We start from the raw sequence: 27953 nt of genomic DNA on the forward strand, positions 1-27953 counted from the left end.
AGTATTAACTTATATACCTATACTATAGTATGTATATATTTATATTTTTAGTATAGGTATATAAGTTAATACTCACAATGTAATTCAGATATAAGCCACTCACTATTTTTCATTGTCTGTCATAATGTTCAATTTGTAGATTCAATTTATTTATTTAATTTTTCAGTTTTTTTTAGACACTACTTGCATATCTTATATTATACATATCTTCTTACCTACATGATATTATATTTCATCTGTCACTGTTTTCAATTTACTACCATAAAATTCCATCAAATATCAATCAATTAAAATTTTGTACTATTCATTTATCAGTTATCAATTTTTTATCATTTATGATTTAATTCAATATTTTGTATAATTCTAAATTTGTTTGTATACTATTCCTTTTCAATTGCATGTTAATCTAAATGTTGTTATTATCTCTTTTGTTCTATAGCCCTGATGAAGACCTGAAACTCAGGTCGAAACGTCGGCTTAAAATAAATAAATATGGTTTTGTTTATTTATGTTGTTCTTTGCTGAAATTTATGTAATACTTTATTTTCGAAAACCTTAAGATTTATCCCTTAGTGTGAGAGGCCACGTCTCGGATTCATAAAGTACATCATAATTATTAATATTATGACACAATAAGATAATTTGGACAAATTAATAGCAATAAGAAAAATAGTATAAATGTCTTAATATAATATTTATTACAAGATTACAGTATATATATATATATTTATTTATTTTTTGATTGTGATAAAGATATCATTCTTAAGAAATAGATAATATATTTACATCCATAATTATTGGTTAAGTTACAAGTTAAGCCGTTCTGTTTAATTTGTAAGGAGTCAATCTTAGTTTATCTTGTAAAATCTTGTAGCTTAGTTCTTCTTGTAAGGAATAAAATTACTTAGGATTTATATATGGATGCTCAGAAGGAATAATCCTCTTAGTTTTGATTCTGATTTCACGGTTTTTAGATTTATAATTTTCTAATGGAAACATAAGCAACTAAAATAAATAGAGCATCAAATGATTATTATCCACCATAAGAATGGGAAATCAATGGAGCAGATATCTGAACTGGTTAGTAATCATTGGATAGTTCAGCATGTTATAGAGGCAAAATAAAGAAACAACAATGTTCCCAAAGAAATCTGAGTATAAATTGAAAGCAAATGGCAACAACTGATGAGTCTTTAGAAAATTTAATAAATGATAAAAGCGGGAACATCCATAAAACAAAATTCAGTTATAAAAGAGAAATAAAGCCTTTTTACTTATAACAATAAAATAGGCAATTGAGAAGTTTTAAAAAACGAATCAAGGAAAATTATGCAAAAAAATACCATGTAGTTCAATTGTTAATCTTAGGACAGCAATGTACCCCCATTTTGAAAGCCCATCAATGTCTTAGTTTCTAGACTTCTGCCCTGGTGTTAAGAGTTTGCTTAACAGCCAAATACCATTAAAAATGAATTGTCATTTAATTTAAAAATTATTTCTGTAATGTATGTCAAATCTGAACTATGAAGTATGAGGTAGTTTTTTCAATTAGTTTTGCAATAATTTTATATTTATTTAGTAACACAATTTTGTGCACATACAATGAGATAATGATTAGTTATCGAGTCTTTGTCGAAATGTTACGGCTTGCTGAGTTTAAAAGATCTTCCAGACTGGCTTTGGAATCCCATTAGCTGTCGGATCGCAAGCACAATTCTGTGCCGTCATAAGGGGATTGATTCGTCCAAAATTATAAGTGAAGCAAGACGGTTGCACTACTCCCTTTTTTTTTGTTTTACTGTTGTACCATACTTCGGATAATTAGTTAAAAACATTGACCAATCTACAATAACTACTAATGAAATAGTTTGATAAAATATTAATATTTTTCCTCCCAGGAAATCTAACTTTCACCCCAGCTATTTTTATCAAATGTTTATGTATTACCTTTGTATACTCCTTATCGTTATTTGAATTTCTGTTTGTATTCACAAAAACTATAAGGAATAGTTTAATTCTAAAAAAATCCAAAATTAAGCAAAAAGATATTCATAGCGATATAACTGGCGAGGACATTAGAGATAGTAGAGAAAAATTAGTTTGACTTAAGTGACTAAGGGTTTATTAGTTCCTTGGTATCTTTAGGTTGATTTGATTGTCCAATAAAAACCGAGAGAATAATATATTGTGGTTATGAGTTTGTAAGGTTATAGGTTTACATAAAATTGTTTTAGATAAGTATGTCTTACAAAAATGGTAGGAGTGAGAACTTATTTTCTAAAACCAATAGAGTTGATAGGTATAAACAGATGACAAAGCAGCAGCAATTGATTGAAGAAAAGAAACGACAGATTCAAGAAAAGCAAGAACAGTTAAAAAGAAAAGAAGCTGAAGAGGCTTTAAAAAAAATACAGTCTAATGAAGTTAATAGTGACAAAAAGAAACCTTTAGTTTTTTCTAATGATGGTACTTTCCTTGATCAGTTTCGAAAGTTGTCTGGTTTACAAGGTACTATCTTCTTGTGTGGTGTTTTCCTCTCTTAAATGTATTACATTGCCTATAATATATCTGTATTTTGATTTGAACTGTACAGCTCAAGATGCTGGAAACAAAGATAAAGAGAAACCTAGTCCCCCTGAGATTATGAAACAAATTGAAATATATGAAAGGGACTCAGTTAAAAACAGCAGCACTGAAGGTATTTATTGATAGATATATATATATATATATATATATATAGTGACTAATTACATATGTGGAAAACAAAATTATTTATATAATTATCGAACATGAAGTTTGGGTTTTAATATTTATTGTGTTGAAACATATGAAATGTCAATTTCTGGGATGTGAGTTAAATGAAAGAAAACATGATTTACAGGTTGTATATATTTCTTGTTGGACATTAATATGTTAGGCATGTTTATTCAGTCAGTTATTATCTGCTGTTATTCCAATTTAAAGCCATTTGGGATCTGACAGACCCCACCTTATCATTACTATCCTGATTTTGTTTGTAGCCTTGTTAACTTCTATACCAATCACATGGTTGCGTTAATTGCAAACTTTCACATTAAATTTGGGTTCATTTACCATAATTTAATTACCAGATCATTCTCTTTAAAATTCAAATTTTCAAAAATGTCTTTCAAAATTCTGTGAAGCCTCTCTTAAAGAATTTTTTGCAGCCAAAATCTTACGTTCATAATAAATGTCAGATACCTTGTTGTACAACCGAGTCCCCCGAACACTTGTGAAGGAAATTAATTTTGGCTTAAATTGGTAAAACTTATAATCAATGTTCCAAAATTGCTGAGACAAATTAACTCAAATGATAAATTTAAAACTTATTAGTATATATTATATAGCAATAGATATTTTTGTTTTACAAAATTTATACAAAAAGGTCAAAAACGTTTTCTTGACTAATATATAACCTATACTATTTTTATTATAGTTGTTTTCTTCTGTTCGCTCAAATTGGAGGAATAAGCCGCTAATAGATTCTTTTTAGTTGAGGTTGGAGCTAAAGTCCATAGGTTAGAATAACTTTATGGAGTCAGGACATAACTAATAACAATGATCAACCATTTTCTCATTGTGTATAAATGAGTACTTATATCCAAGCGATAATTGTGTACTAGTTCCTCTTCATTTTTAAAAATGAGGACATGTGTCCTAGAGGACACAAATTGCGGAAAGGCGCCTGTTATAGACAGCGTATACCCAGAGTTCCTCAAGCGCATAGGGTCAAATACTAAAAACTTAATTCTAAAGTTCATTAATTTAACATGGGAAAGTGGATATATCCCAGATCTTTGGAGGAAATCTCAGGTCATTCCAATTATTATAAAAGGTAAACCACAAAATTCTTTTCACATATATTGTCTAGTGGCACTGACGAGTGCGTTCTGTAAAGTTGTGGAAAAAATGATTTTAAGGAGACTCCTATCTGCACTATACAAAAACAAGAAAGGCTTATCACAACGTCAAGCAGGGTTCATGAAGCATAGAGATACTATAGAGAATATAGCTTGCCTTTCCCAGGCAATTAAGGTAGGATTTAATAAATATCAAAGTACACTAGCTGTCTTCATCGATTTTAGATCAGCATTTGACTGAGTATGGAGAGATAAGCTAATACACAAATTAGCCCTTATGAAAATTGATGGGCTGGATGAAATCATTCCTTTCCCAATGGACATTTTTCTGTAAGGTACAGGGCAAACACATCAGGATTCAAGGAAGTAAAACGGGGACTCCCTCAAGGAGCAGTACTGAGTCCAATCTATTTAACATTATGATTTAATGACGTCATTGATACATTGATGGAGAAATCACCTGGTACAGAAGTGTTACTGTATGCTAACAACTTGATGATCTGGTGGACCAGCAGTAGGATCTGTACTCTTGAAAAGTGGGCCAACGTTACCTTTTAAGGTTATGAGGAGCTGGGCAAAAGAAAACGAAATGATTATCAACATGCAAAAGACAGTATACCAACTATTTACAGCAGCATGAGCTCCGAGTGAATTTTGATAAAAAGGCTATTAGCAGGACTCATGAAGCAAAATATCTACGACTGATCCTAGATGATAAGCTAACTTGGGCTAAGCAATGTGAGCATGGTGCAGATAAAGGAGAATCAAGACTGCGACTAATGAAACGAATGGCAGCCATAAAATGGGGAGCAACTGTTGAGGTTTTAAGACATGCTTATAGGTCATATATAAGACCAGTCCTGGAATATGGCTCTGGGATTATGGTTACAGCTACCGATTCAGTGCTGGGGCATCTTGATATAGTTCAAAATGAGGCATTGAAGATTATTACTGTTGCGGCTATTGACACTGATTCTAGCCATGCAACTGCAAACAGAGATCGAGTCCCTAAAAGATAGGCAAAAAATGAATGCCGTCATCCTTTACGAGCGTGTGCTTAGGAATGGCAGTGATTACTGGGCCAACACTGTTGGTAATCCTAGGCAACTAAAAACGCAGCTAAGATTTATTGAGACAAGAAATCCATTATCACAAGCCTAGGCCTGAACTTTGAAATAAGAGAGCCTCTGCCTGACTTGACTAAACAAAGTGTTTGGGACGTCTCCATATGCTATGGATCTAGTAATGCCCATCAATAAATCCATGACCCCAGCGGAAGAACTAATGACTGTGGCTTTGGCCACTAATGCCGAGCGTTACCCTGAGCCAGAATGGATCCATATATACACTGACGGGTCAGCTACAGTGGCAAGTAAAAATGCGGGTGCAGGTATCTATAGCAACCTGTTCCAACTGTCATCACCTGCTGAAGCAAAGCTACAATTTTTATGGAGAGGTAGCTGCTATTATTTTGGCTTTAGAAAAGCTTACTCACACCAGTGAAGAGAAGATAGTTCTGCTGGCAATAGGGTCTGGACATCCCTCGGCTAATGCTGGAATTCTCGCATGCTGGAAAAGTATAGAAAGTGAAAGAGAAATACTTTAAGTATTGGTAATGCAATGGATTTCAGCCCATTGCGGTATACATGGGAATGAGGAGGCGGATCGACTTACACGGTTAGGGGCTAGCCAACCACAGCCGCTTCTTCCTATTACCATGGACATGGCAAAAGAAATGGTCCGAAGAGCTATTACTGAAAGAGCAGAGGAAAGGAGTAGAGAAAAATGTGGGGGCAAGAACTGGGCAGCATTACTAGACCCTAAGAGGTGGCTATTACTAGCCTCAATAGAGGGCGCTATTGATTTTACCAAGACCAGTGGCAGTGGCATGCTTGAGGTTGACCACTGGACATGACTATTTGTGGCAACACCTGAAGAGAATAGGAGTGGCTGAGTCTTCAGACTGCGTCCTGTGTGGAGATGGTAAGATGACCGGCGATCACATATTTACATGTGCGGCAAGATGAACTTAGCTTTAGATAAGAGTTACATGAACAAAGCTAAAGTATACTGGCCTGTTAAAAACAGAATGGCTGAAATGCCTCCTTTGGTGTAAGAAAAAAAAGAATTTTTTTTTAAAAATGCATCTAGCACACTGGAAAATTAGTAATCAGTTTTAGACATGTCAGGCGAAAATGATATAAATTGAATTTCTAGCTCATATTATGTTAAATGTTCTTCAGTCAACTTAAAAAATAAAGATCTGAAAATTGAAATTATACCATGTCTGCCATATTATCTCCCATGGCTCCAACTGACTTCCACTTTTTCAAAGCACTTGGTACATTTTAAGAAAAATATATATTTAAAAAATGAGAGGCAAAATTTTCATTTCTCATGTAAATTGATTAAAAGCAAAAACTTTCTTTGAACAAGGGAGAGAATCTTGTTGATCATCAAAAGAAATTCTAACAAAAGAAAAAAAAGAATATATTTCAAGTTTGTTCTTTCATACTCATACTTAAGTGATGTAGCAATTCATTATAGAGGCTGAGTATGCCCCATGAAGGTTCCTCAACACCAGAATCGATCCTTGGTTAATATAACAAAATAAACTAATAAATTGTTGTTTGAACATTGAACATGGGAGTGATAAGTCCAGTAACTTATCCCTTATTTTTTTCCCTTTCACATTGTAACCCTGTAAGGGAAACTAAAATATCATAAGTTAATTTTAATTTGTGCAAATATAGCTATTGGATATTTAGCTATATAATGAAGCTGGTTGGACTTATGTTATCTAAGAGTTATGGGACCTTTTCTTATAATTCCATTGTAGTTCTAGTTGGAAAATAATGTAATATAATTAATAATCATATAAGTCATTTACTTAAAAATCATAAAAATGCCAAACAAGAATTTCATGAATAAAACAAATGGCTATACAGACTAACTATATAATTTTTATTTTTAATAAACTTAGTTATGAGCACTCACTTTTGTTTAAATTTTAGTTGAAGAGATTGAGTTAAAGGGTGAAGATGAGACCAGTTCAAATGATTTAGAAGAGGATACGAAAAATGTTTCCCAGTTTCCTCCTCCTCTTCCACCTCCGGATTCTCTGACTCACACCCCATCTCTGCAGCAGCAGGCAACTCTACAACCTCATCCACAAATGCTATCACAACCTCAAACGGTGCTGCAGTCACATCCACCGTTACCACAATTTCAACAGCAACCTCCACAAAACTATCATATCCCTTATAGTGTTCCACCTCCCCCACCACCAGTAATGCCACCACCCATGATGCCCCAGAATATTCCTCCACCAATTGCTCCTCAGTCTATACCTCCACCCAGGCCGATGAATGTTCAAAATATTCCTCCTCCACCTTTGAATATCCCACCCCCTCCATTGCCGCCACGTTATCCTCCTCCTCCACAGTTCCCTGTCAGTCAGTTGCCTCCTCACATACCAAATCTCTGCCTACCGCCGCCTATCTTCAATTCTAACCAAGGTAATATATATTATACAATATTTCGTGGATATTTTAAAATTAAATATAAACTTAGTTTTGTTATGTGTATTTGTATTAATTTTATTATTTAAAATAATGTAGCTATTCATAAAGGTATTACAGAAAAAAAAAAGTTTTTCTGTCATTTAACTGAACAATTGGGTTGGTAGCTTTTAGAAATTAAGTTTGAGCATCAACTATTCAGAATAATTTATTTCTATAAAATTCTTTTAGTAAGAGAACTAAAATAAAATATTTGTTACTATCTTGTTGTATCCTGCCTTATTCATTTAAATTCTTTACCATTTTAAACTTTTCTTTAATGACTATAACTTCTGCCTAGTTATTTTAAAATTTATTTTCAACTAACTTTAAATTTTTATGAGTCCCTATTGTGGTTTTGCCTTATTAATTTTACCTTTCTTAGTATACTTGAAATAGAAAATAATAATCCATTGATATTGATGCTGAATATTTTATCTCACTAATTACCCGCTGAACTGGTATTTTTGAATCCCTCATTCTTTTTGGGATTTGCAGACAAATGTCCTCTGAAATACTAGTATACATCTTTCTGCTTCAAAAATGCCTCACATGATTCTAAACTCTCTCTTTATTACTTCTAAAACCCCAGTATTGAAACAAGGCTAGAGAGGAAATTTCATTTGTTCAAAAATTAATCTTGAGTCAGTTGTTTTTTCAGGCATCCCTCCTGAAAAAAAGTTTGAAATATTAAAGTTTATTTAATTTTTGAAAACCAGATAATCATTATTTTTGTGGATATACTCCAAACTAATTGTATGCTCAATTTGTTGTAATTTTGATGAGTTGAATTATACTTTTAAGGAACATCTTTTGAAGAAGTTCATTTAGAGATGATCTACATTTTTGCGTTTTTTACACTCCATCCAGAGGCATGGTATAGTTGCTCACTGGCTGCCTAAGTTTTGTAAAGTTTTATAGATAATATCCAGTATTATCACTTGGTGCCTTCTGGGATTTTTTTTGTGCTGAATTGGCAGCATTAAACTTTGCTTGCATCTAAAATTCTGTCTTTCCACAGATTTGTTTTATAGAATTTTGTATTTACCTATTTCCCTAATGCTCTTAGAGGATATTCCTCCATATCATATTACCACTCCATGATGTATTATCCTTGGAAATTAATGAAGTTAAGTAATGTAAGGGCTTAAGAAATGTAATATCTTACTCCAAGTTTTAAATTATTCAGAGATATCAGTACTTGGGAAAAAATAGGAGAGGGGCAATGTTTGTTGTATCAAGATAAGAATACTATGTTGGAGTTAACATATAACACCAGACATGAAGGCGCAGCCTAGTCCTCAGTTTTCACATTTTGCAAATACTATATGAGTGAATCATTTTGTAACATAGCCGTGGAACACTATAAAGAAAAAGTTTGGTTTACTTCAATAGCAGGAAGGTTTTATGTTATTAATTAAATCTCATTATTTTTGGTCTCTCATTGGCCAAAAATAGTTTAATGGAAATATCATTACCTATACCATTTAATCAACTTTTTTATGGGCTATTTTTAATTAAATGGCTATGCAATGTTAGGGGGCCTGAGGCACTATGGGAGAGCCAGCACTCATGACAGTATTTGAGCTTAGTGTTAATTTCATGTGAAGTGGTTTGTAGTTAAGGTAGATATTTAAATATATACATTTTTGAGCACAATTTTTCATCTGACTTTTGTTAGGTGGTGCATTCTTCTGTATACTACTTGGTCTTGATTTCAATTACTTGTAAGCCAATTTTCGTTTGGCTCCTTCTTATTAGATTTAATGATATTATTATGAATACTTGATGCTCATGATTTTCTGAGTAATTATAATATTTAGTTTAGCATGCTATCATAGAACTGATAATATTGGCCTAGGTTTTTTTTTTCTTTTGTTTTTGTTTGACTAAGTTGCTTTGTATTTAGAAATCTTGTAGTAATTTAATCCATTGGCTTAATTAATAATAAATGATATTTTGGAAAGTTTTCATTTCTTTAATATGCTATTAAGTTTGAAGATGATTAAGTTTTTCGATTATCTTGCTACTAATCAAAAAAGTAAAATGAAAAAAAAAATAATAGAAAAACTGGCTAAAGACCGGGTAACAGTGTTTAGAATGGTTTGATAAATATGAAATAGATGGATTGACTCGAGTTTCCTAGTTCCTGCAGAGAAAATCCAGGGAAATACACAGAGCGAAGGTTACACTCCTCCTCTGGAAATCAAACAGGAACCAGACTCTAAGGATTGGTAAGTTTTTACAATAATTTATTACAATTATTTTATGATTTTTTTCTGTTATACAAATAGCTATTTTCTGTTATTTACATGTTTTTTACTATGACTAAATTATAGATAAATTATGTTCCTTTGTCTTTCATATTTTAGTATGTTAATGAGAAATAGTCTCATTTTATACAGATTGCTAAAATAATTAATTTCTTTTTCAAATTTTATTAATATAAATAATTTATTTATGCAGTTAACCTCAATACTTAAACTCATGATAGTGTGATAGTGTTGTATGAACCATTAATTTTCTGTGGAGGCTTAGATTGATAATTATATTTGTATTTCTTTTTGTTCTCTGAACTCCTATCTTTTTAACACTTTGAAGCCGGTAAAGGGAGCTGGAACAGACCACTGGGAGGCTTGTGGTACCTGGTTCTGGATTCTTGCCTTAACTGTCAATGCTCCCTTTATCTTGAACATCTAAAAACAAATAGTTTGTGTGTGTATTTATTATTATTATTCTGGAAATAAGGAAAGTTTAGTGGCCAAAATCCCAGCCATTTGGTATATCCCTGGCTGTAGGTTGTGTACTAAAAGCAAATGAGAGCAGCCAGTGGGATTGAATTAAACGGTTAATTATTTTTTTTGAAGTTTCATCACTATGTCGAGTCATGTTTACCACTAACATTTGTGATTGTGGAGATTTTGGGCCACATTATGCTTATAATAGTAAGTGTCCCCAAGATTTTAACCCAGTCTCTTGGACAGAATGATATGAAGAGTAAACTTCATGAACAGTGCATTTTTTTTTTATTCCAAATCTTCCAGTGTGATTTCCTCACATTTGACTTTTTTTTTTTTAGGCTAATTAACTATTGATTGAATTAGGGAGCTGTAAAAATACTAAATTTACAACTGTTATCCCAACATCTTAAAAGTTATATTCTATTTGAATTCCCTGTCCCCTGTAACTAGTTCTATTCAAAATACATAATTGATATGAGTTGCTCATCTCCAATCATATCATCAGCAATTGTTGATCATTTGATAGTGCCTTGTCAACAAATCAGGTCCCCTAACCCTTGAAAACTATATTGCAAACAAAAAAATTATAAAATTAGATATTCATTTGGGTATGTACCCAATTAAGCAACATTCTCCGGCATGTTTAGTAGTTATATAGTAAAAATATGAGACTAAAAATTTTTTGAAAATGTCTTAGATAAAGTATACTGAAAATTCTACCCCCTTGGAAAATGAGAAAATGACCCAGGTATAAATAAAAAAGAATAAGAAAATTCATTGGAAAACCACAGAGAAACAAAAAAATATCTGACAGTTAAAGAAAAATTGAGAATTAAAGGAGCACAAACATGAACTTCAAAAGCTGAGTCCAGGATAAATTACTTGGCTGAAAATCTCGTACATAGTCATGGAATGAATATTGAAAAGGGTTTGACAGTTGATAAAGGTTGTGTCTGGGCCAATTGAAATCGTACCCTATCCTGCAGCTACAAAATATTGAATTTTTTTTCTTGTTAAATATTATTTTTTTCATTCCTTTTTCATCTTAACCCATAGTCATTCTTAGTATATAATATAATAGACCAATTACTATTGGATGTAATAATCTGCAAAAGATTGTTAAATATTTTGACATCTACTGTTATGGGAAGACATTCACTTTAGACTCTCTGATTTTTCATGAATATTTTGGATCAAAAGATATTATCACAGTAGGCTTAAATTGTTTAAAATGACTGACTTACCTTATTACTGAGTCTCACAGCCTGTATTTCAATCCTACTTGAGAAGGCCATAGATTAATATACAATAAACTTGTTAGCAAGAGACATTTATTGCACTAAGTGATTAAGAAATTCAATAAAAAATATAATAATAATATTGATAAACTGTTTCTCTCTATATAATTTAATTAATTGTGAATGGGTTCCTATTGGATATTCAGGTTTAGTGAAGAATAAAAGGCAGATAGACTGGTCAGAAAGGGCTCCAAATGTGATTCTCTTGCGACTAAACCTAATATTAATGCGATTAAACCTTGGAAATGCTGAAAACTATTTGAATTGTGCCCTGCATTAGCAGAAGCGAGGATCTTCTGAAAATTGAGGGAGTGAAAAATTGGAAAGAACATTATGTTAGTAGTAATTAGTGAAATTATTGGTTCTACTAAGTGGGAAATCAATAGGCATAACTACAATATTGAGATACTGCTTGAGATCTGATTGTAAAGTAGTTATTTGTTAACCAAGTCATTGGAAAAGTTTATGCAGATTTTACTAAGTATAGTAGCTTTGAGAAATGAATAAACAAACTTTTTTCATTATTCTTTCAATTACCTTTAAATACTGAACTGGGCTTAAGTTTAGATTAAAAAAAAAATATTTTGTTCACTTCTTGATTTCATGTTTACAAATGTTTCTTTATCATACTTATTTTCTAATATCAGTTTTTCTCTCATTTGTATCTAAGAATCTTGTCTAAGAATAAACTACATAATGTTATAATAAATATATATGAATGATTGACCGTATTATTTTAAATTATGAAGAAGATGGTCAGGGGTGAGATCAGAAGGAAACAAAAAATAGTTAAATAAACAACTATTTATTTGCCGAAAGCACTACAAAATGGGGCGAAACGTTGGTAAATGAATATTTTTTAACCATTTTTTGTTACCTTTTGACCACTCTCCTGACCATCTTAATAATTTTATAATAAATATAATAGCATTTATTTTTAACTTATCTATAAGTTCATTATTTTATAATTTCATCTTTTCCTGAGAAAATGTAGTTAGTATTGTTAAATATTCTGGGCTAAGAATATACACCCAGCCGCTGTAAATTGGTTCGTTCCATTATGTTGTTTATTTAATATTGAATGATCAATAAGTAATATTCCAAATATTCTAGTGAATTAAAAATCCTTTTTAAATACAGTTGGTGCTTCAGAATTTTGGACACCAGTTAATTTGTATTACCTCTTTATTGGTATATTTCCTATGAAATAAAATTGAAGTAGACTATTTTTGTTTTCATATGAATTCTTTGGTTCCTTATTAACTGCTAGAAAGCTAATAATTAATATAGAGTATCGCCATTGTTATTTAAGAAATAAAGAATAATTTATTTCTTTTTAATGAGTTTATTAATACAGTGAAAATAAATAACTCTTATACATGAATTGATAATTAAATTACTTTTGTATGGCTAATTATCTCTTGTAAAAAATCCTTGTCCTTAAACAGAAACCAGAAGCATGAATGAAATGTTCTTCACAGGTTGTGATAGGAGATATAACCTCCTTCAGTGCACAACTAGCCCCCTTCTTCTCCTTATGGCCCAGTTCGAGGGTTCACTACTCTAGCAGTGTTGGTTTGGACAGAATGAAGGAATTCCGTTTCTCTATCTCAAATAAATATTATATATGTATATATATTTACTACCATAAAGTAATGGTATGTTTAATGCTCATTTGGACAAATGGAAAAATTGTCACTGATAGCTCTTTAGTGTCATAAATAAAAAATAGAATCTGTGTGGAGCAACCTACTGCTCAGTGGAATGTCTTATTGACAGCTCACTGTATGGTGGATCGTGTTAGTAATTGCTAATGATGATGAATTGCTTGTTTTTCGTTTAAAAGTGAGGTTATTCGTTGAATTTATATAAAGTTTTTTAATCCTCATATTATTTCTACAATATTTACAGATCCAGTCTTTATTAATCTCTAATTTATTGTTAGCTTGTATAATTGAGTCTATTTATGGCATTATTTCATTATGTTTAGGTTTTCTGCTGTCAAAGAAAATCCTCCTGATGAAGTAAGCGACACTGTGCCTATCAAGGAAGAACCAATAGCAGAGATAAAACAGGAACCATCTGAAAATGATCAGAAACCATTGAAATCAGGTTAATTTTATTTATTAATTGGTCTATTATAACCTCTATGAAGGAATGTTGATTCTAAAGTAATTTCTAATTCTTTATGGAAAATTATCTCCAGACTAAACAACAGAAGAAAGGATCAATTTATTTTTGTATAATTGTTCTTATAATTAATAATTAACTATAATAAGCAACTATTTATTTAATAATAAAAGTTATGTATTCCTTTTAAACATAAAATTTCTTATAAAATAACTAGACAATATAAAAAGACATTATAGTATCAAATAAAACAAAAAAAAAGTATTTTATACATGGATGAATACAAAGAAAAATTTAAAGAATAAAAGTTTGAACAGACAGGACTCAAACAGCTACAGTTAAAATCTATTCTGTTGTGGAACATGGATTAAATCTCGAACTTACTACTCCGGCTAGATTAGTTTGTTAAGCAGTTGGTTACTCTACTGTTCCACTTATAGAAGTTTGAGCATTTTATGGTTCTTTCAAATTATTTATTACCCCTATAAATAAATATTTAAAGTAGTACTAGTAGTTTACAAGTCTGAAAATCAGTAGTCAATTACTTAATAAACCTTACAGAGCATTGTAGAATATTTTTCAGAAAGGTAATACAAACAACTAGATGTTTTTAGCTTCCCAACAAAAACTCAGAAATAACTCTTTGTGTTCATGGATTGCTACCTTTTTTATACAGTAAATTAAAATTCTCCTGGACGATATGCTTCTGGTACTCTTAGAAATCAATGGTAGTAATGATATTTATCATTCATTCAGTTATAGCCTTTTTTTGAGCATTAAAATCAATGATCAAACATTTATTTAATATGATTACCTTCTGCGAAAACTTTAAAGCTTCCATTTTTATTAGAAAAGTAATTCGTAAGACAGTTTTAATATTCATATGAATATAATATTAATTTCACATGAATAGAATGTCTAAAGAAAATCTTTTGGATTTTCTGAAACTTCGTACTACTGTTGGATTAAATCAACACCAAAGGGATAGATCACAGTAATTATTGAAATGGATTCGGTTATAGGAAACAGCTAATGGTGAAATAGAAAATTTTTATATCTCATTTAGTGGTGCAGATCTGTATGCAAGTTTTCTTCATTGAAAAGAAAAGTCAAAGTTCTGTTTATTTTATCTATAAGAAAATAAATCACAGTAAAACATAGCACATATATTGTGGCCCTGTAAATGTGTATTAAATGTTTGTATGAAGATTGATTCAACAATTGTATTTATGTGTTCAGGAGAAAGAAAAAGGAAAAGTCGCTGGAGTGATGAAAAGGATATGAACATCTCTACTGCAATGAACCTAACTTCAATTGCTCCAAAAATAAATGTGACAGGTAACTATTTTAATTTCATTTTTTTAAAAATTGTATTCATAAATTATATCTGTTACTATAACAACAACAATAATAATAATAATATAACTCATCAATACTTACAAAAATTTTAAGTGTTATGTATCCTTCTTCTGACCATCTTTAGTTCTTCAATCACCAAGCCTTTCTACCTCATATTTAGTTTTTCTTAATATCTCATACCATCTGAAGTCTCATTATATAATCTTTACCTCTGGTGAGGTATAGTAATGAAAAAAAAAAAAAGTGTTGAGATTTCACTTGATTTGTCTCTGAAATATTTTTAAATAACAGAGGTTTTTTTATTTTTATTTTAAAATATAAATTTATTTCTCTATATTGTTTATTCGGTAGCACAGTGGCTCAGTGGTAAGGCACTTTGTTATTAACTCCTAGGATCCAGGCTCGATTTTAGCTGTAACAGATAATTATTTATCCTGTTACTATAACCGTAAACCAACCATGTGGGCTTGGGAGCCCTCTGGGGTCTACTCAGCCTCATAAAGTGGGTATTCTTAGTTGGGGAAAAAATCTGGCAGTCGATCGTGATTATGATAAAATCACCTCCTTGTACAACTGTTGGTATAGTAACAGTACTTCCTTACTAAATACTGCACAACACACACAAACACCCCTGACCCTTGATAAGTTCTAGCGGTACAGGTTTATTTTTTATACTGTTTATTCAATATTTAAAGCTCAGTAATTAATTTTCCAAATATTCAAATCCATTAAATATATTTGGAACCTCTGTATTCTGTTTGCCAAATACTTATATTATACATTGTTACCGTTAATATTTGTTACAAATATGAGGAAAAATGTTTTAGTTCAATTTTAATGATTTTTAACATGAAATTGTGTCAAAACTTTATTCTCTTTAAATAGAAAACATTTCTAATAGAGTTGGTTAGTAATTGAGGAATTATGTTTGTAAAACAGACCAACAGTTTTTCCTTGATTTTGTTTAGTTTATTTCCATTTACTCTGGTTATTATTTAAAAATTAATAAATATATACATTTATATTATAAACATACATATAGGATGATCTATTGTTCTTTTTAGGGATGTCTGGTCATATGATAAGCAAGGTGACAAGGACAGACCCTGGCCTTCTTCAGTATGCTCTAACTGCGTATGGCTCAACAAATTTATCTGATGAAGATTGGAAAAAAGCAGAAGAAAATTATAAAGTAAGTTGTACACAGTTAAGGAAAACTGAGCTGCAGTACATTCTATTCATTTTAAAAAATGTAGTTAGTTTTATTGATCAAGTTGTTTTCAAACTATACTGTTTTTATCTTCAAGCTGAATAGGAATTGAAAGACATTGCATAGGAATTTTATTTTAGTAAAACAAACTTCCTTAGTGGTTACTAAAGAGTAACTGGATACTTTGATTACATCTTAAGGCAGAACCTGAATGAGAAAAATTCCTGCTGTTCTAAAATAAAATATTGTTGTAACTTTAATTGAATAATAGTAAGAATTAATTCAAATAAAATGTCTTTATTATTAGTTATTTACTGACAATATGAATTGACATTAAAAATAAAACCAATTATTACAATTACATTGTACACCAACTAAACCGTCTGTCAGCTGTTTTTAATTTTGTAGCTCTGCTTTATGGCAACTATTTGAACTATTGTGTTAATATACAACTTGTATATGCAACCGTATCTAAGTTCTTATATACCGTATTATTTTTGATAATTGAAGTGCTCGATTGAATTGAAATGGCTGAATATCACAGGAACATTTTATACTTCAACTTTTATATACCAATAAAAAAGAAATGAACCATGTATCTTGTCACCCAGGAAAATAAGTTCATATTTACTTCATCTTATTCATTTTTATAAGTAATTTCCCTCAATTAATGAAATGAGATTAGATTTAGTAAATACTTTCAACAAAGAGGTGAGATGTAATGTATATTAATAAACACTGTAATGTTATTTTCGATATTCCTTTCGCAATTGTAAATTTCTCCAAGTGAAAGTGATTAAATATTTAGAAAAACTAGATTATAGATACATGAAAGAACAGTGCTGTTTTTAAAGGTATTGAGTGTAAATTTTCCTAATTTAAAACTGTTAAAACATTTTGATTATTTAAATTATAAATATATTAAAGAACAGTTCTGTTTTAAAATTATCAAGTGTAAATTTTCCAAAAAAGAAACCGTTAAGAACATTAAATTAAGGTAGCTGCAATAAAGGTACTCGAGCAAATTTGAGGAGAATGCTTTTTAAAATTTTAGTATATTACTATTTTTTGGTTTTAAGATGTTATTGAATCTTAATGTCAAAATCATTATTTATAACTATCTGGTAAAAGTCAAATAATATGGTGTTTTAATTTGGGATTTCACAGTTATATGTGTAATTTAAAAAAAAAAAAAAAAAATTATTTCAGGTCTCCTTTTTTTTTGTTTACAATGATTGTCAATACTGTTACAGGGTTTTTAAAATAAATAATATTTAGCTTCCTCATTCATTAATCTATTCTTGAATGAATTGAATACTATATGTTAAGTAAAAATAAGTGAAATTTTGTAAAATAAATGTTATGAAAGTTCTAAAAACTAAACAAGTCTTCATCTTTGTTTTTGTTAACGCCATATATTATAATTAATTTGTGTTTTTTTGTAAATAGTATTAGTGTTTAATTTTGTTACATTTATTTCTCTTTATATTATTTTAATTGGAATTTAGTTATTTGAGAAGAAAAATATGTATTTATATTTGTGTAATAATTAAGTAATAGAGACAGTTTCTAAGGGTCGATAACCGTTGCTAAGACGTCGCCTAGCAACAGGCCGACCATTTTTGTTTTTAGATCAGTTCCAGCTAATTAGTGCCCATGATAGTGTGTAACCTGCCCTGTCTGCATTTAGTTGATGTTATTTTATTAGACATTTTTGAGTCTTTTAGTCAACATTACAATCTGATACCGACCTCTTCTGTGTTTCTGACGTTTTGACTTGAATATAAATTGTTGCTAATTAGTCAGCTTGCATCATACATTAAAATAAATAGACCCTATCTGCCCTTAAGAAGTGCCAGTGTGGCCATCTTGGCTTTTGGGACGTTTCGACTGTTTATGAGCCATTTTGACCAGTTTGAAAGTTGCAGCAGTGTATTTATCTACAGAACTGTGACTTTTATTCATCCTTAGTTTATTTTAGTTTAAGTTTTCAAATGTTTAGATTAACCAAATAAATGTCTATATCTGAACCAGCTAGTTGTCTTGTTCTTTTAAAGCTTTCCAACAAAAAGACATTGTCAATTTGAGGTGTTTTTAACAGTTTTTTTCTTAGCATCAGTAAAACTGCTTGTAAATTCATGGAATCACTATGTAAAACTGTTGTTTCCTCAAAAACCTGTCCAGTATGTTTATTGCATGGATCCCGCACACAAGCCCCGCACTTATTTCTCACAAATTGGATTTCAAAAATATCATCTAAATGTTAATTTACACAAACCGCATCTCATATGTTTGTTAAGAACTACTTACTGTATTTGACTTCATTTCATTTATAGAGTAGAATTACTTAAAAAGATGTAAAAGATAAAAATAATAAGAACTTGTAGTTTTCCAGGTTTAAGAATACATGGTTCATTTCTTCCTTAATTATTATTTATAATAACAATAAAGGAATATTTTAAGTATAAAATGTTTCTGTGATTAAACCATTTCAATTCAATCAAGCACTTCAAATAACGAAAATAACCCGGTATACCAGAAATTAGGTTAATAACAGGTTGTATATTATCCTTCTTAAAAACATGTTTTGCTTAAGTGTCTTTATTGCAGCTACCACTTCAATTTAGTTTTTCTTAATGTTTTATCAGATTCATTTTTGAAACATTCACACTAAATAACTTCATAACAGCACTGTTATTTAATGCATCTATAATTTATATATGTATATATAGTTGACCGTACAATTGATATATAAGGAGATGGTCAGAGTTGCGGTCTAAGGAGAAACAAAAATAGTTTACAACTATTTATTTTCCAACTTTTCGCCCCACTTTGCAGAGCTTCATCAGGGCTAAAAAGATACAAAATGATACAATGATAAGATACAATGAAAAGAATAAAAATACAAAGATAAGATACAATGATAAGAATAAAAATAAGTAACAATGGCAAGAGTAAAAATTTTTTATAAAAAAAATGTAAAATATAAAGTTAAAAAGTACAGGAGATGTACATAAAACAAAAACAATATGATACAAACAATACAATGTTTATACCATAAAAAAAAAAAATTGAGATTAAATAAACGTCATGAAAGAATAATTATAAATAAAAAAATAAATAAATAACAATAATGATATAAAATGAGCAAAGAACATGTCAGGACAACCTACCTGTTCAAAGCAAACGGATGAACAGAAAGAAACAATGAAGCGGAAGCGTGGAGGAGTGGGGAGGAGGTAGCCAGCCAGCCGTTTAACAGCTTTATTTCAGTTTCAAATAAGTCGTGTATACAGGAAGTAGTGATAAAGATATGACGAAAAATGTAAAATGATAAGAGAAGAATACAAAAATATGATAATAGTAATAACTAAGTAAAATTAGAATAACACATATCGTTACTAATAATACGAGATTATACTGAAGAAAATAAAACAATATAGGATATAATAACAATGATTGTAAAAGAAGTAACAAATAATAAGTAAAAATAAATAAAGAGTAGTACAAAAAAAATAAATAAAAAAAAATAAAAAAAAAATTTAAAAAAATTCATTTTTTGTCATATCTTTATCACTACTTCCTGTATAGGCGACGTATTTGAAATTGAACGGCTGGCTGGCTACCTCCTCCCCACTCCTCCACGCTTCCGCTTCATTATTTCTTTCTGTTCATCCGTTTGCTTTGAACAGGTAGGTTGTCCTGATATGTTCTTTGCTCATTTATTTATTTTTTTATTTATAATTATTCTTTCATGTTTATTTAATCTCTATTTTTTTTTTTATTGTATAAACATTGTATTGTATTGTTTTTGATTATGTACTTCTCCTGTACTTTTTTAACTTTATATTTTACATTTTTACTCTTGCCATTGTTACTTATTTTTATTCTTATGATTGTATCTTATCTTTGTATTTTTATTCTTTTCATTGTATCTTATCATTGTATCATTTTGTATCTTTTTAACCCTGATGAAGCCCTGCAAAGTGGGGCGAAACGTCGGAAAATAAATAGTTGTAAACTATTTTTGTTTCTCCTTTGACCGCAACCCTGACCATCTTCCTATACAGGAAAATAAATAGTTGTAAACTATTTTTGTTTCTCCTTTGACCGCAACCCTGACCATCTTCTTATACATCTTTTTACACATTTACACATTATAATTTAGTTTAGTTTAGTGTTTTAACAGTTTAAATTTTGAAAAATTTACCCCCGATAACTTTAAAACTGCTTTGTTCTTTCATGTATTTATAATTTATTTTTTCTAAATGTTTCACTTTCACTTGGAAAAAATTTACTCATAAAAGTAATATTGAAAATAAAATTAAAATATTTATAAACACATTTCTATTTTGTTTGTTAAAAACTATTTACTATTTCTAACATCATTTTCTTAATTGAGGAAAATTACTTAAAACATGTATAGGATCAAATAAATAAGAACTGATTTATTCTGGGTGGCTAGATACACAATTTATTTATTGTTATTTAAAGGCTGAAATATAACATGTTTCTCTGATTCAGTCATTTCTATTAAATCTAGCACTCTGAATATTGGAAACAAAATTAGGGATTGGAAATTTTCCAAAAGTAAAAGTAATAATAATGTATTTCAAAACTGTATCCTAATGATTCGAAAATAGTGTTGGTTTTAAATTTTCAATGAGTGATTAATCTAAATTATCGATTTACATAGTCAGTAAATTTCAATTTCCAAACACTGATATAACCTTAGTTTTAGAGAAAAATCTTCAAAATTATAGCTTCCTATTAAAGGTTATCTAAGATAGAATTATATTTTACTACTAGTTTCTTAATGTTTCAATAGACGGCTCTGAAACTTATTTGGACGTTAAAGAACTTTGTTGTGAGTGATTTTTAAAGGGAAAACATTTGGCCAAATTTGGTTGTCAACCTTGTTAAACAAAGGTTGACAACAGTGAAACATGTAGATGTATTGTTGTTATGTATGGTATTAAAAACTTAAACATGTTGTCGAAAAGGGAACTTCAGTAATTTTAATGAAAAAAGTTTTATCTCGAGACTAATATAGTAATCTCCTACCTCTTTTAGCAATAATAAATTATTTAAAACATACGTTCAAAATACTCAAATTAATTGTTAATAAATTTAAAAATGCTTATAAAACTTGGATATAAAAGACAAAACTAAATAAGTGACAGATTAATTGTTATGTTTGGCAGTATTTTAGAAACTTAAGGCTTTTTGTTTGGAATCTTCCTATTCTATCTAAACAATTAATTATTAATTTATATTAATGTTTCAATATATGTAGCTTAAATCATAATCACTGGTCCGGACGAATGATGCAACTCTAAATTTTGTGAAATTGACCTTGTTGTGTTGGCGGTCTCAAAAATGTATTCACTAGATGTTTATGAGTCGATATAACTGTACTTAATAATTTTCCGAGGGAGGAATTTCATAAGTACATTTATGTCAATTTACAAATATCCAGTAAATCCTTTTTAGAGCTAGCCTACCTTAAAAAGTCAGTTTCAAAACAATTTACAGTTGTGTCATTATTCTTCCAGAGCAGTGATCTGTAGGTAATCAACCTTTGATTGCCATTTTTCTGTACATTTCTCCTTATAAAATTCAATTTTAAATAGTAATAACAGTGAAAAATTGTTCATTTTTAAAATTTAAATGACATAATTTTGATCCCATTTTCACATCATTATCTTAGTGTTAGTAAAATAAATCTATTAAAAAATAATTTATAAATTGTAAAATATAAAAATAAAATTTTAATGGAAAGTAAAAATGTATTTACTAATAATAATATACAATTTTACTTTGACTTACCTTTATATGAAATATATTTGAAGTTAACTTCTGTTTTTTTTTTAAATATCTGATTATTTTTAAAAGGTTTCTATGTATTACAATGATCTTCGACAAACAATGCAGTTGTTTCTTGTTGTAGCGACTACATTTAAGGGATTTTACGGTATTTAAAATTAATCTGAATGAGATGTTTGATCCTAGGAAAACATTTATAGACAGTGTCACCATCTTGAAATAAAAGTTAATTTTATTATCATATGTATTGTTTTGTTAGGTATATTTAAGTGACAGTGATTTAATAAATCTATTCTAAAATATTACAGACTGAACCCCATATTATAAATTGGGTCTATAAGTGTGGTAACTGCCTATAAGAATATTAACTGCCTGAGGATCATATTCTCTTACTATTTGAGGTGTTTGTGGGAAGATAATAATCAGTAATCAAATTTATTTGTTGTTAAAAATTACTTCATTTTTATTAGGTTCATCTTCTATATCAAGATATGATGGCAAAAAGAGCTGAAGTAGAAAAATTAAAAGAAGCTGGTAAAAACAAATATGAATATGATTCAGATGAAGAGATTGATGAAAAAGGCACATGGGAGCATAAATTGAGGGAAAAGGAAATGATAGCTACACAGGAATGGGCAGAGTCTTTAACGGAAATGGCTAAAGGAAAACATCATATTGGAGATTTTTTACCTCCAGATGAACTTAAAAAATTCATGGCCAAGGTAAGTTAAACTAAATTGAATTTTTTTCTTTTGCTATTATTTGTCTTGTTACTCTTATATAATTGTAAAGTACTTATGAAACCTATACCGGTACAATCTATGAAGGGATTGTTATCAAATTCATTACTTGATAAATATGACCAATGGTTAGCATTCATAATCAAACTCTAAATTTGTCACTCCCAGGATCAGGTACCAGTTTTTAGAGGCATGTGTCAGGAAATTCTCTTAACCCCCAATCCCCTCCAAAGTTGATCTAAGATACATCAGAAAATAATCCTCTGAACTGCCTTACTCCTTGTAAAATGTTTCTTCTCTATTTTTTTTAATGTATAATTTGTTGAATATACTAGACTATTTAAGATAATTTCAAAGAAGTATTGACTTATAGATTTCATTTTGATTAGTTACTGGTTTAATGCACTTATGTATTTCAAATAGGCCAGGAAGTGTGGATTAAACCACCCGACTGATTACTAAATCATTTTAGTCTATAGTGTAAAGGTAGATACTTATTCTGTGGTTATGCCATATGACGAAAGTTAACATGCCCAGGTCATAATTGGAACATGGAGTGTTTCTTACTTTGATATGCTTGGGCATCACATCTCAGAATGCTGTCACCACAGTCTTGCCATTTAGTTTTTGTTTATTTAATTTTTAATTAGGATTACTACATGTTAAATTATAACCTTTTATAAAATATTTATTTTTTTATTCTCCATTTTATTTCAATGAAATAATATATGTTTCAGTACCAAGCAGCCAAAGGCGGCGATGAACCTGATCTTTCCGATTATAAGGAATATAAACTTGGTGAGGAAAACAAGGGATTCCAAATGCTTCAAAAACTTGGCTGGAGTGAAGGGCAAGGTTTAGGGTCTGATGGAGCTGGGAGACTGGATCCCATTAACAAGTAATCATTTCTTATTGCTAATATTAATTAACAATGCACTTATAATAAGAACAATGGAGGCACATGTTCTTTCTTCAATGTTTCTTAGGATTCGATCCTATGCAATGGAGTCCGAATTGCTTCATTAAGAATCTTTTCTGAACTAACATTTTAATCACATCTCAGTGTAACTATGTGAAATAATAAATCTCCCAGCAACCATTTTTGTCCTACCACTGTTTAGACTTATTTAAAATAATATAAAATACTCAATTTTAGATGAAAAATATGTTTATTAGGTTTATGAGTGTATTTTATAATTAGGTTAATTAAAATGTTAGTGAATTTGATGGTAATTATTTGCCTGATTATTGGACAATGAATCTATTTTTTACTTTTGCTTATCTATGTATGAAATATATAGTAAGGGAAAGTATTGTGATCGTGAAAAATTATGAATTTAAGTTTTTGAGATAAATATGTTGTGAGGTCCCCTAAGTCCAAATATATGTTGTGAGGTCCCCTAAGTCCAAATATATGTTGTGAGGTCCCCTAAGTCCAAATAAGTAAGTCTTGCATAATGGTTTATGTATGTGTATGTGGTCAGCCTAGCTCAAAAATAAAAATTAAACTGAAATTACATATTTAAGGTGGATATATGCTTAGGATGTGACAGTAACTTTTTCGATAAAATCGACAGACCAGAAGTTTCCCTTTACTGTATCAATTTTTCATATTTCTTCAATTTTCTCAAAAATGGCCTCAACGATTTTATTAAACTCTGTAAGTCAATAAATTATTTAATTGTCTTAGATATCAGATAGATCTTATCCTCATTGAAATAGTCTGACAGGGCTTAAAAGATGAATTTAAAAAAAATCTTTCTTTTAAGTACCTTTATTTTATTCTGTTCATTTATTAAGTATAGACAGTTCTCATTGTTAACTACAATAAAAAATAAATCAATACACGATTTTAAAGAATTTTATGATTAGCTAAAAGAGTAAAAAGGAATAATAGGGACTTCCAATTCGAACGGGAAAAGTCGAGACCTTGTGATCTTTCCCAATTGCTTTACAACTTTGTTATCTCTTGTTAAATGTATTATAATTATGAGAGATAGTTGACCATGGATTAGTGGGTGCACCCCCAACCATCTTCTCCTCATTTAAATGTATTATGTTATCTGTTGTGGTATTCTTGGCTAGAATAAAATTTACATTCGTTATTTCTGCCTCGAGAAACCCTAAAATACAAATTTTTGTAGCTACCGAAAAATAAAAATCGTTTGTGCATAATTTTTGCCTTTCCTGGTTTTTAAATTATTTTTTGAAAATCACAAAAATAGCAATAACTTCTAGGTTCTTTCAATAACTTCTTAGAGGTTCTTTTCCTTTTTTTTTTTTATTGTTTATTATTTCCTTGTAGATAAATTATTACATAAAAAGGTTCTATATAGGACTAGATTAACTTATATATCATTAGCTAAAATTTGAAACCAGCTAAGTCCAAAGTGGTTAGATTAAGGGTTATTTTCTTTTTGCATAAATTTTATGTACAAAAATGAATGGTTATTTTTTTTACTAAATAGTTTATCACTTACTTGTTCATTCTATTCTGTGAACACTCACCTCAATATGATAGCAATGTAATGTTATAAATTTTTTTGTCTCTCTCAGAAAAGACAGGATTTGACATTGATGTAGTTTAACATTTTTGCTGGCTGCATACCATAACTGTCAGTATCTATGTTCTCTTCTTAAAGTAACTTTTTCAGCTACCATTGATTTATGTATTACCTATACCTCATTTATCATTATTTTATAAGTCAAATGAAACCATATTCATCACTGAACATCTTACTTTTAAAAACTATAAGAAATAAAAGATTGTCTGAAAATTGGTTTTACTGGATACTTTTCATAAAAGTGAAAAAATTGACATTTTAGCGTTTTGTTTATATTATATTATAAATAATAGGTTTTGATGACCATATGCTGTTTTAATCATGTAATCTGTTTTATAAATTTGGTGTAATCATAGAAGTGATGTATTTTTGTTAATTTTAGGGGTAAAGTTCGTGATTCCAATGAAGGTCTTGGACATCAAAGACCAGATGATGTTAGTACTGGGGATGATGAATATGATGCTTATAGGAAAAGAATGATGTTAGCTTACAGGTTTAGGCCTAATCCTTTAGTAAGTATTATTTATCAATTTTAATACAGTCTTTTGGTTGTTATTTTGGTACTTAGTTGTTCCATAATTAATACATAAAGGGGTTTTCTCCCTAATATCTTGGTTCTGCTTTCTTAAAACCTGTCAGAAACTAAATATGATAATTATTAAGTATTAATGATGATAGTAGTATGATAATTTAGTTCAGGTTTTATATAATAGTCTTTCATCCTCTGAGATACACATTCCTTTAGATGTTTTGAGGATTTCAGTTTTTGTGAAAGCAGAATAGGAAGACTCTATTTGAACTTATTAAACGTTGGTTTATTTCAATGAATTAAATTAAAATGAATATGAAACATCTTAATGCCTTTTGGGTTGCTTAAAAAATATTGGAAGATTTCAGATTTTGTATAGTTTAATCCCATATTTTATGAGAGGATATGATGACAGTGCATTTGGACGTAGAGCCTAATTAAATCAGCTAATATTAGTTGCTGACAACATTTTTTTTGTTACTTATGTTTTTACTGTATTCAGTGAGTTCAAAACAGGTATTCATTAATTTTTTTAAATGATTTTTTTTTTGTGAGTGTAAAAGTCCGACACACTTCTACAACAAAATGGACTCACAAAAAAAAAAAAAAAAATCAGTTAAAAAATAAATGAATACCTGTTTTGAACTCTCTGAATATAGTAAAAACATAGGAAAAAAAATTGTCAGCAACAAACATTGGCTGATTTAATTGGGACCCTCATTCAAATGCACTCAGTCATCATATCCTCTCATAAAATATGAGATTAAACGATACAAAATGTGAAATCTTCCAATACCAATATCTTCTAATAAGTCAATGTTTGTTGCTGACAAAATTTTTTTTTACCTGTTTTTAATTTATTCAGAGAATTGAAACACAGGTATTGATTAATTTTTTAAATGATTAGTTTTTTTTGTGAGTGGCCATTTTGTTGTAAAAGTGTGTCGGCCTATTTTGGTTTTTCAAAAGATTTGTATCTTTGGGTTTGAAGATATATGGGTCAAATAAAAACCATATTAGCATGATATGCACAATATTTTCTGTTCAGTTTTTAAAGGCTTGTACTTAGTATTAAATTGAAAAAAAAAAGTTAATGTTTGTAAAATAAAAACCTTTTCTTTCAAAATGAAAAATGTTGAGGACGCTAAGACTCACCTTCGATTTTTTTTATTGATATACCCAACCTTTTTTTCTAATGGGTGTGCAAATATTGTGGTTGTCCTAAAATCAATATAAATATTGGTATATAATGTTATAAAATATTGGGTGTAATAAGTTGCTTTAATTTCATTACCGAGGCTTCATTAATTATTTAGTTGGAATTTTTTTAAATTTTAAGAATATTTTCATACTTTACCGATTTACATACTTTCAGGGCATGTAATTTGCTTAAATTGTTGGCCCTTTAAAGTTTAAATTGACAAGTTTTCCCTAATATGTAATATTATGATGTTTCTGTTAACCTTTATAAAATTATATTCAGAATATTCAGAAGTATTATAGTTATAGAATTATTTAATAGATTGAAGATGATAATGAATTAAGAAATATACATCTTCTTTGTTGAAACATTTTATTATAATGATATATAAATATATTGTTGAGAAATAGTTTCTTTTTTAATATTTTAATTACTTTTTTAATATATTTTTTTCAGAATAATCCAAGAAGACCATATTACTGATATATAAATATGGGTGCCTGACGTGTTTTATGTTTATATGTAATTAAAGCTAATTTTTAGTTTTTAAATTATTATGAAAAGAGAAAGTCTTATAAATAGTAATATATAACTTTTGATAATCCTCTTAATGCAATAGATAGCTTCAAGAATTTCATTGCTTTCTAAACTATGTAACCTTTTAAGTATTAAATGATATGCATTTCTTTAAATATAAAGTTTTATATTATCTTTCAGTTTTATTGAAATTACTGTTATATTTATATATATTTTAATATTAAAATTAAATTATGCATTTGTGTGTATTTTTAAATGGTTTTTCTGTGTTTTCCTTGTAATTTTCATTACTTTTTATTCTTGTCGTATATTAATTGTTTTTATATTTTGACAGTATTTAAAAAAAAAATTAATATAATTCATATTATTAAAAGCAA

At 29.3% G+C, this 27953-nt stretch overlaps 1 protein-coding gene across 2 annotated transcripts; it reads left to right on the forward strand.

Moving 5' to 3' along the window:
- Positions 1–2179: 2179 nt before the first annotated feature.
- Positions 2180–27953, forward strand: LOC106682962 (SURP and G-patch domain-containing protein 1). 2 transcript variants are annotated; one of them, XM_014424131.3, is made up of 11 exons: positions 2180–2508; positions 2594–2698; positions 6896–7399; positions 9588–9675; positions 13471–13592; positions 14850–14948; positions 16034–16161; positions 22476–22727; positions 23483–23643; positions 25692–25821; positions 27496–27953. In XM_014424131.3, exons 1-11 carry the CDS (start codon positions 2241–2243, stop codon positions 27520–27522), a joined length of 1884 nt encoding a protein of 627 aa, XP_014279617.1. In that variant the 5' UTR covers positions 2180–2240; the 3' UTR covers positions 27523–27953. The 2 variants fall into 2 exon arrangements, with proteins under 2 accessions (XP_014279617.1, XP_014279618.1); XM_014424132.2 differs by having other exon boundaries at positions 9597–9675.

The sequence above is a fragment of the Halyomorpha halys genome, unplaced genomic scaffold (assembly GCF_000696795.3).
Source record: "Halyomorpha halys isolate HHAL.00 unplaced genomic scaffold, Hhal_1.1 Scaffold453.1, whole genome shotgun sequence".
NCBI lineage: Eukaryota > Metazoa > Arthropoda > Insecta > Hemiptera > Pentatomidae > Halyomorpha > Halyomorpha halys.

Coding starts and splice junctions, on each gene's coding strand:
- LOC106682962 (XM_014424131.3), top strand. CDS start 2,241: ATGTCTTACAAAAATGGTAGGAGTGAGAACTTATTTTCTAAAACCAAT. Junction 2,509..2,593: donor AAAGTTGTCTGGTTTACAAG/GTACTATCTTCT, acceptor TGAACTGTACAG/CTCAAGATGCTGGAAACAAA. Junction 16,162..22,475: donor AAGCAGAAGAAAATTATAAA/GTAAGTTGTACA, acceptor CATTTTTATTAG/GTTCATCTTCTATATCAAGA.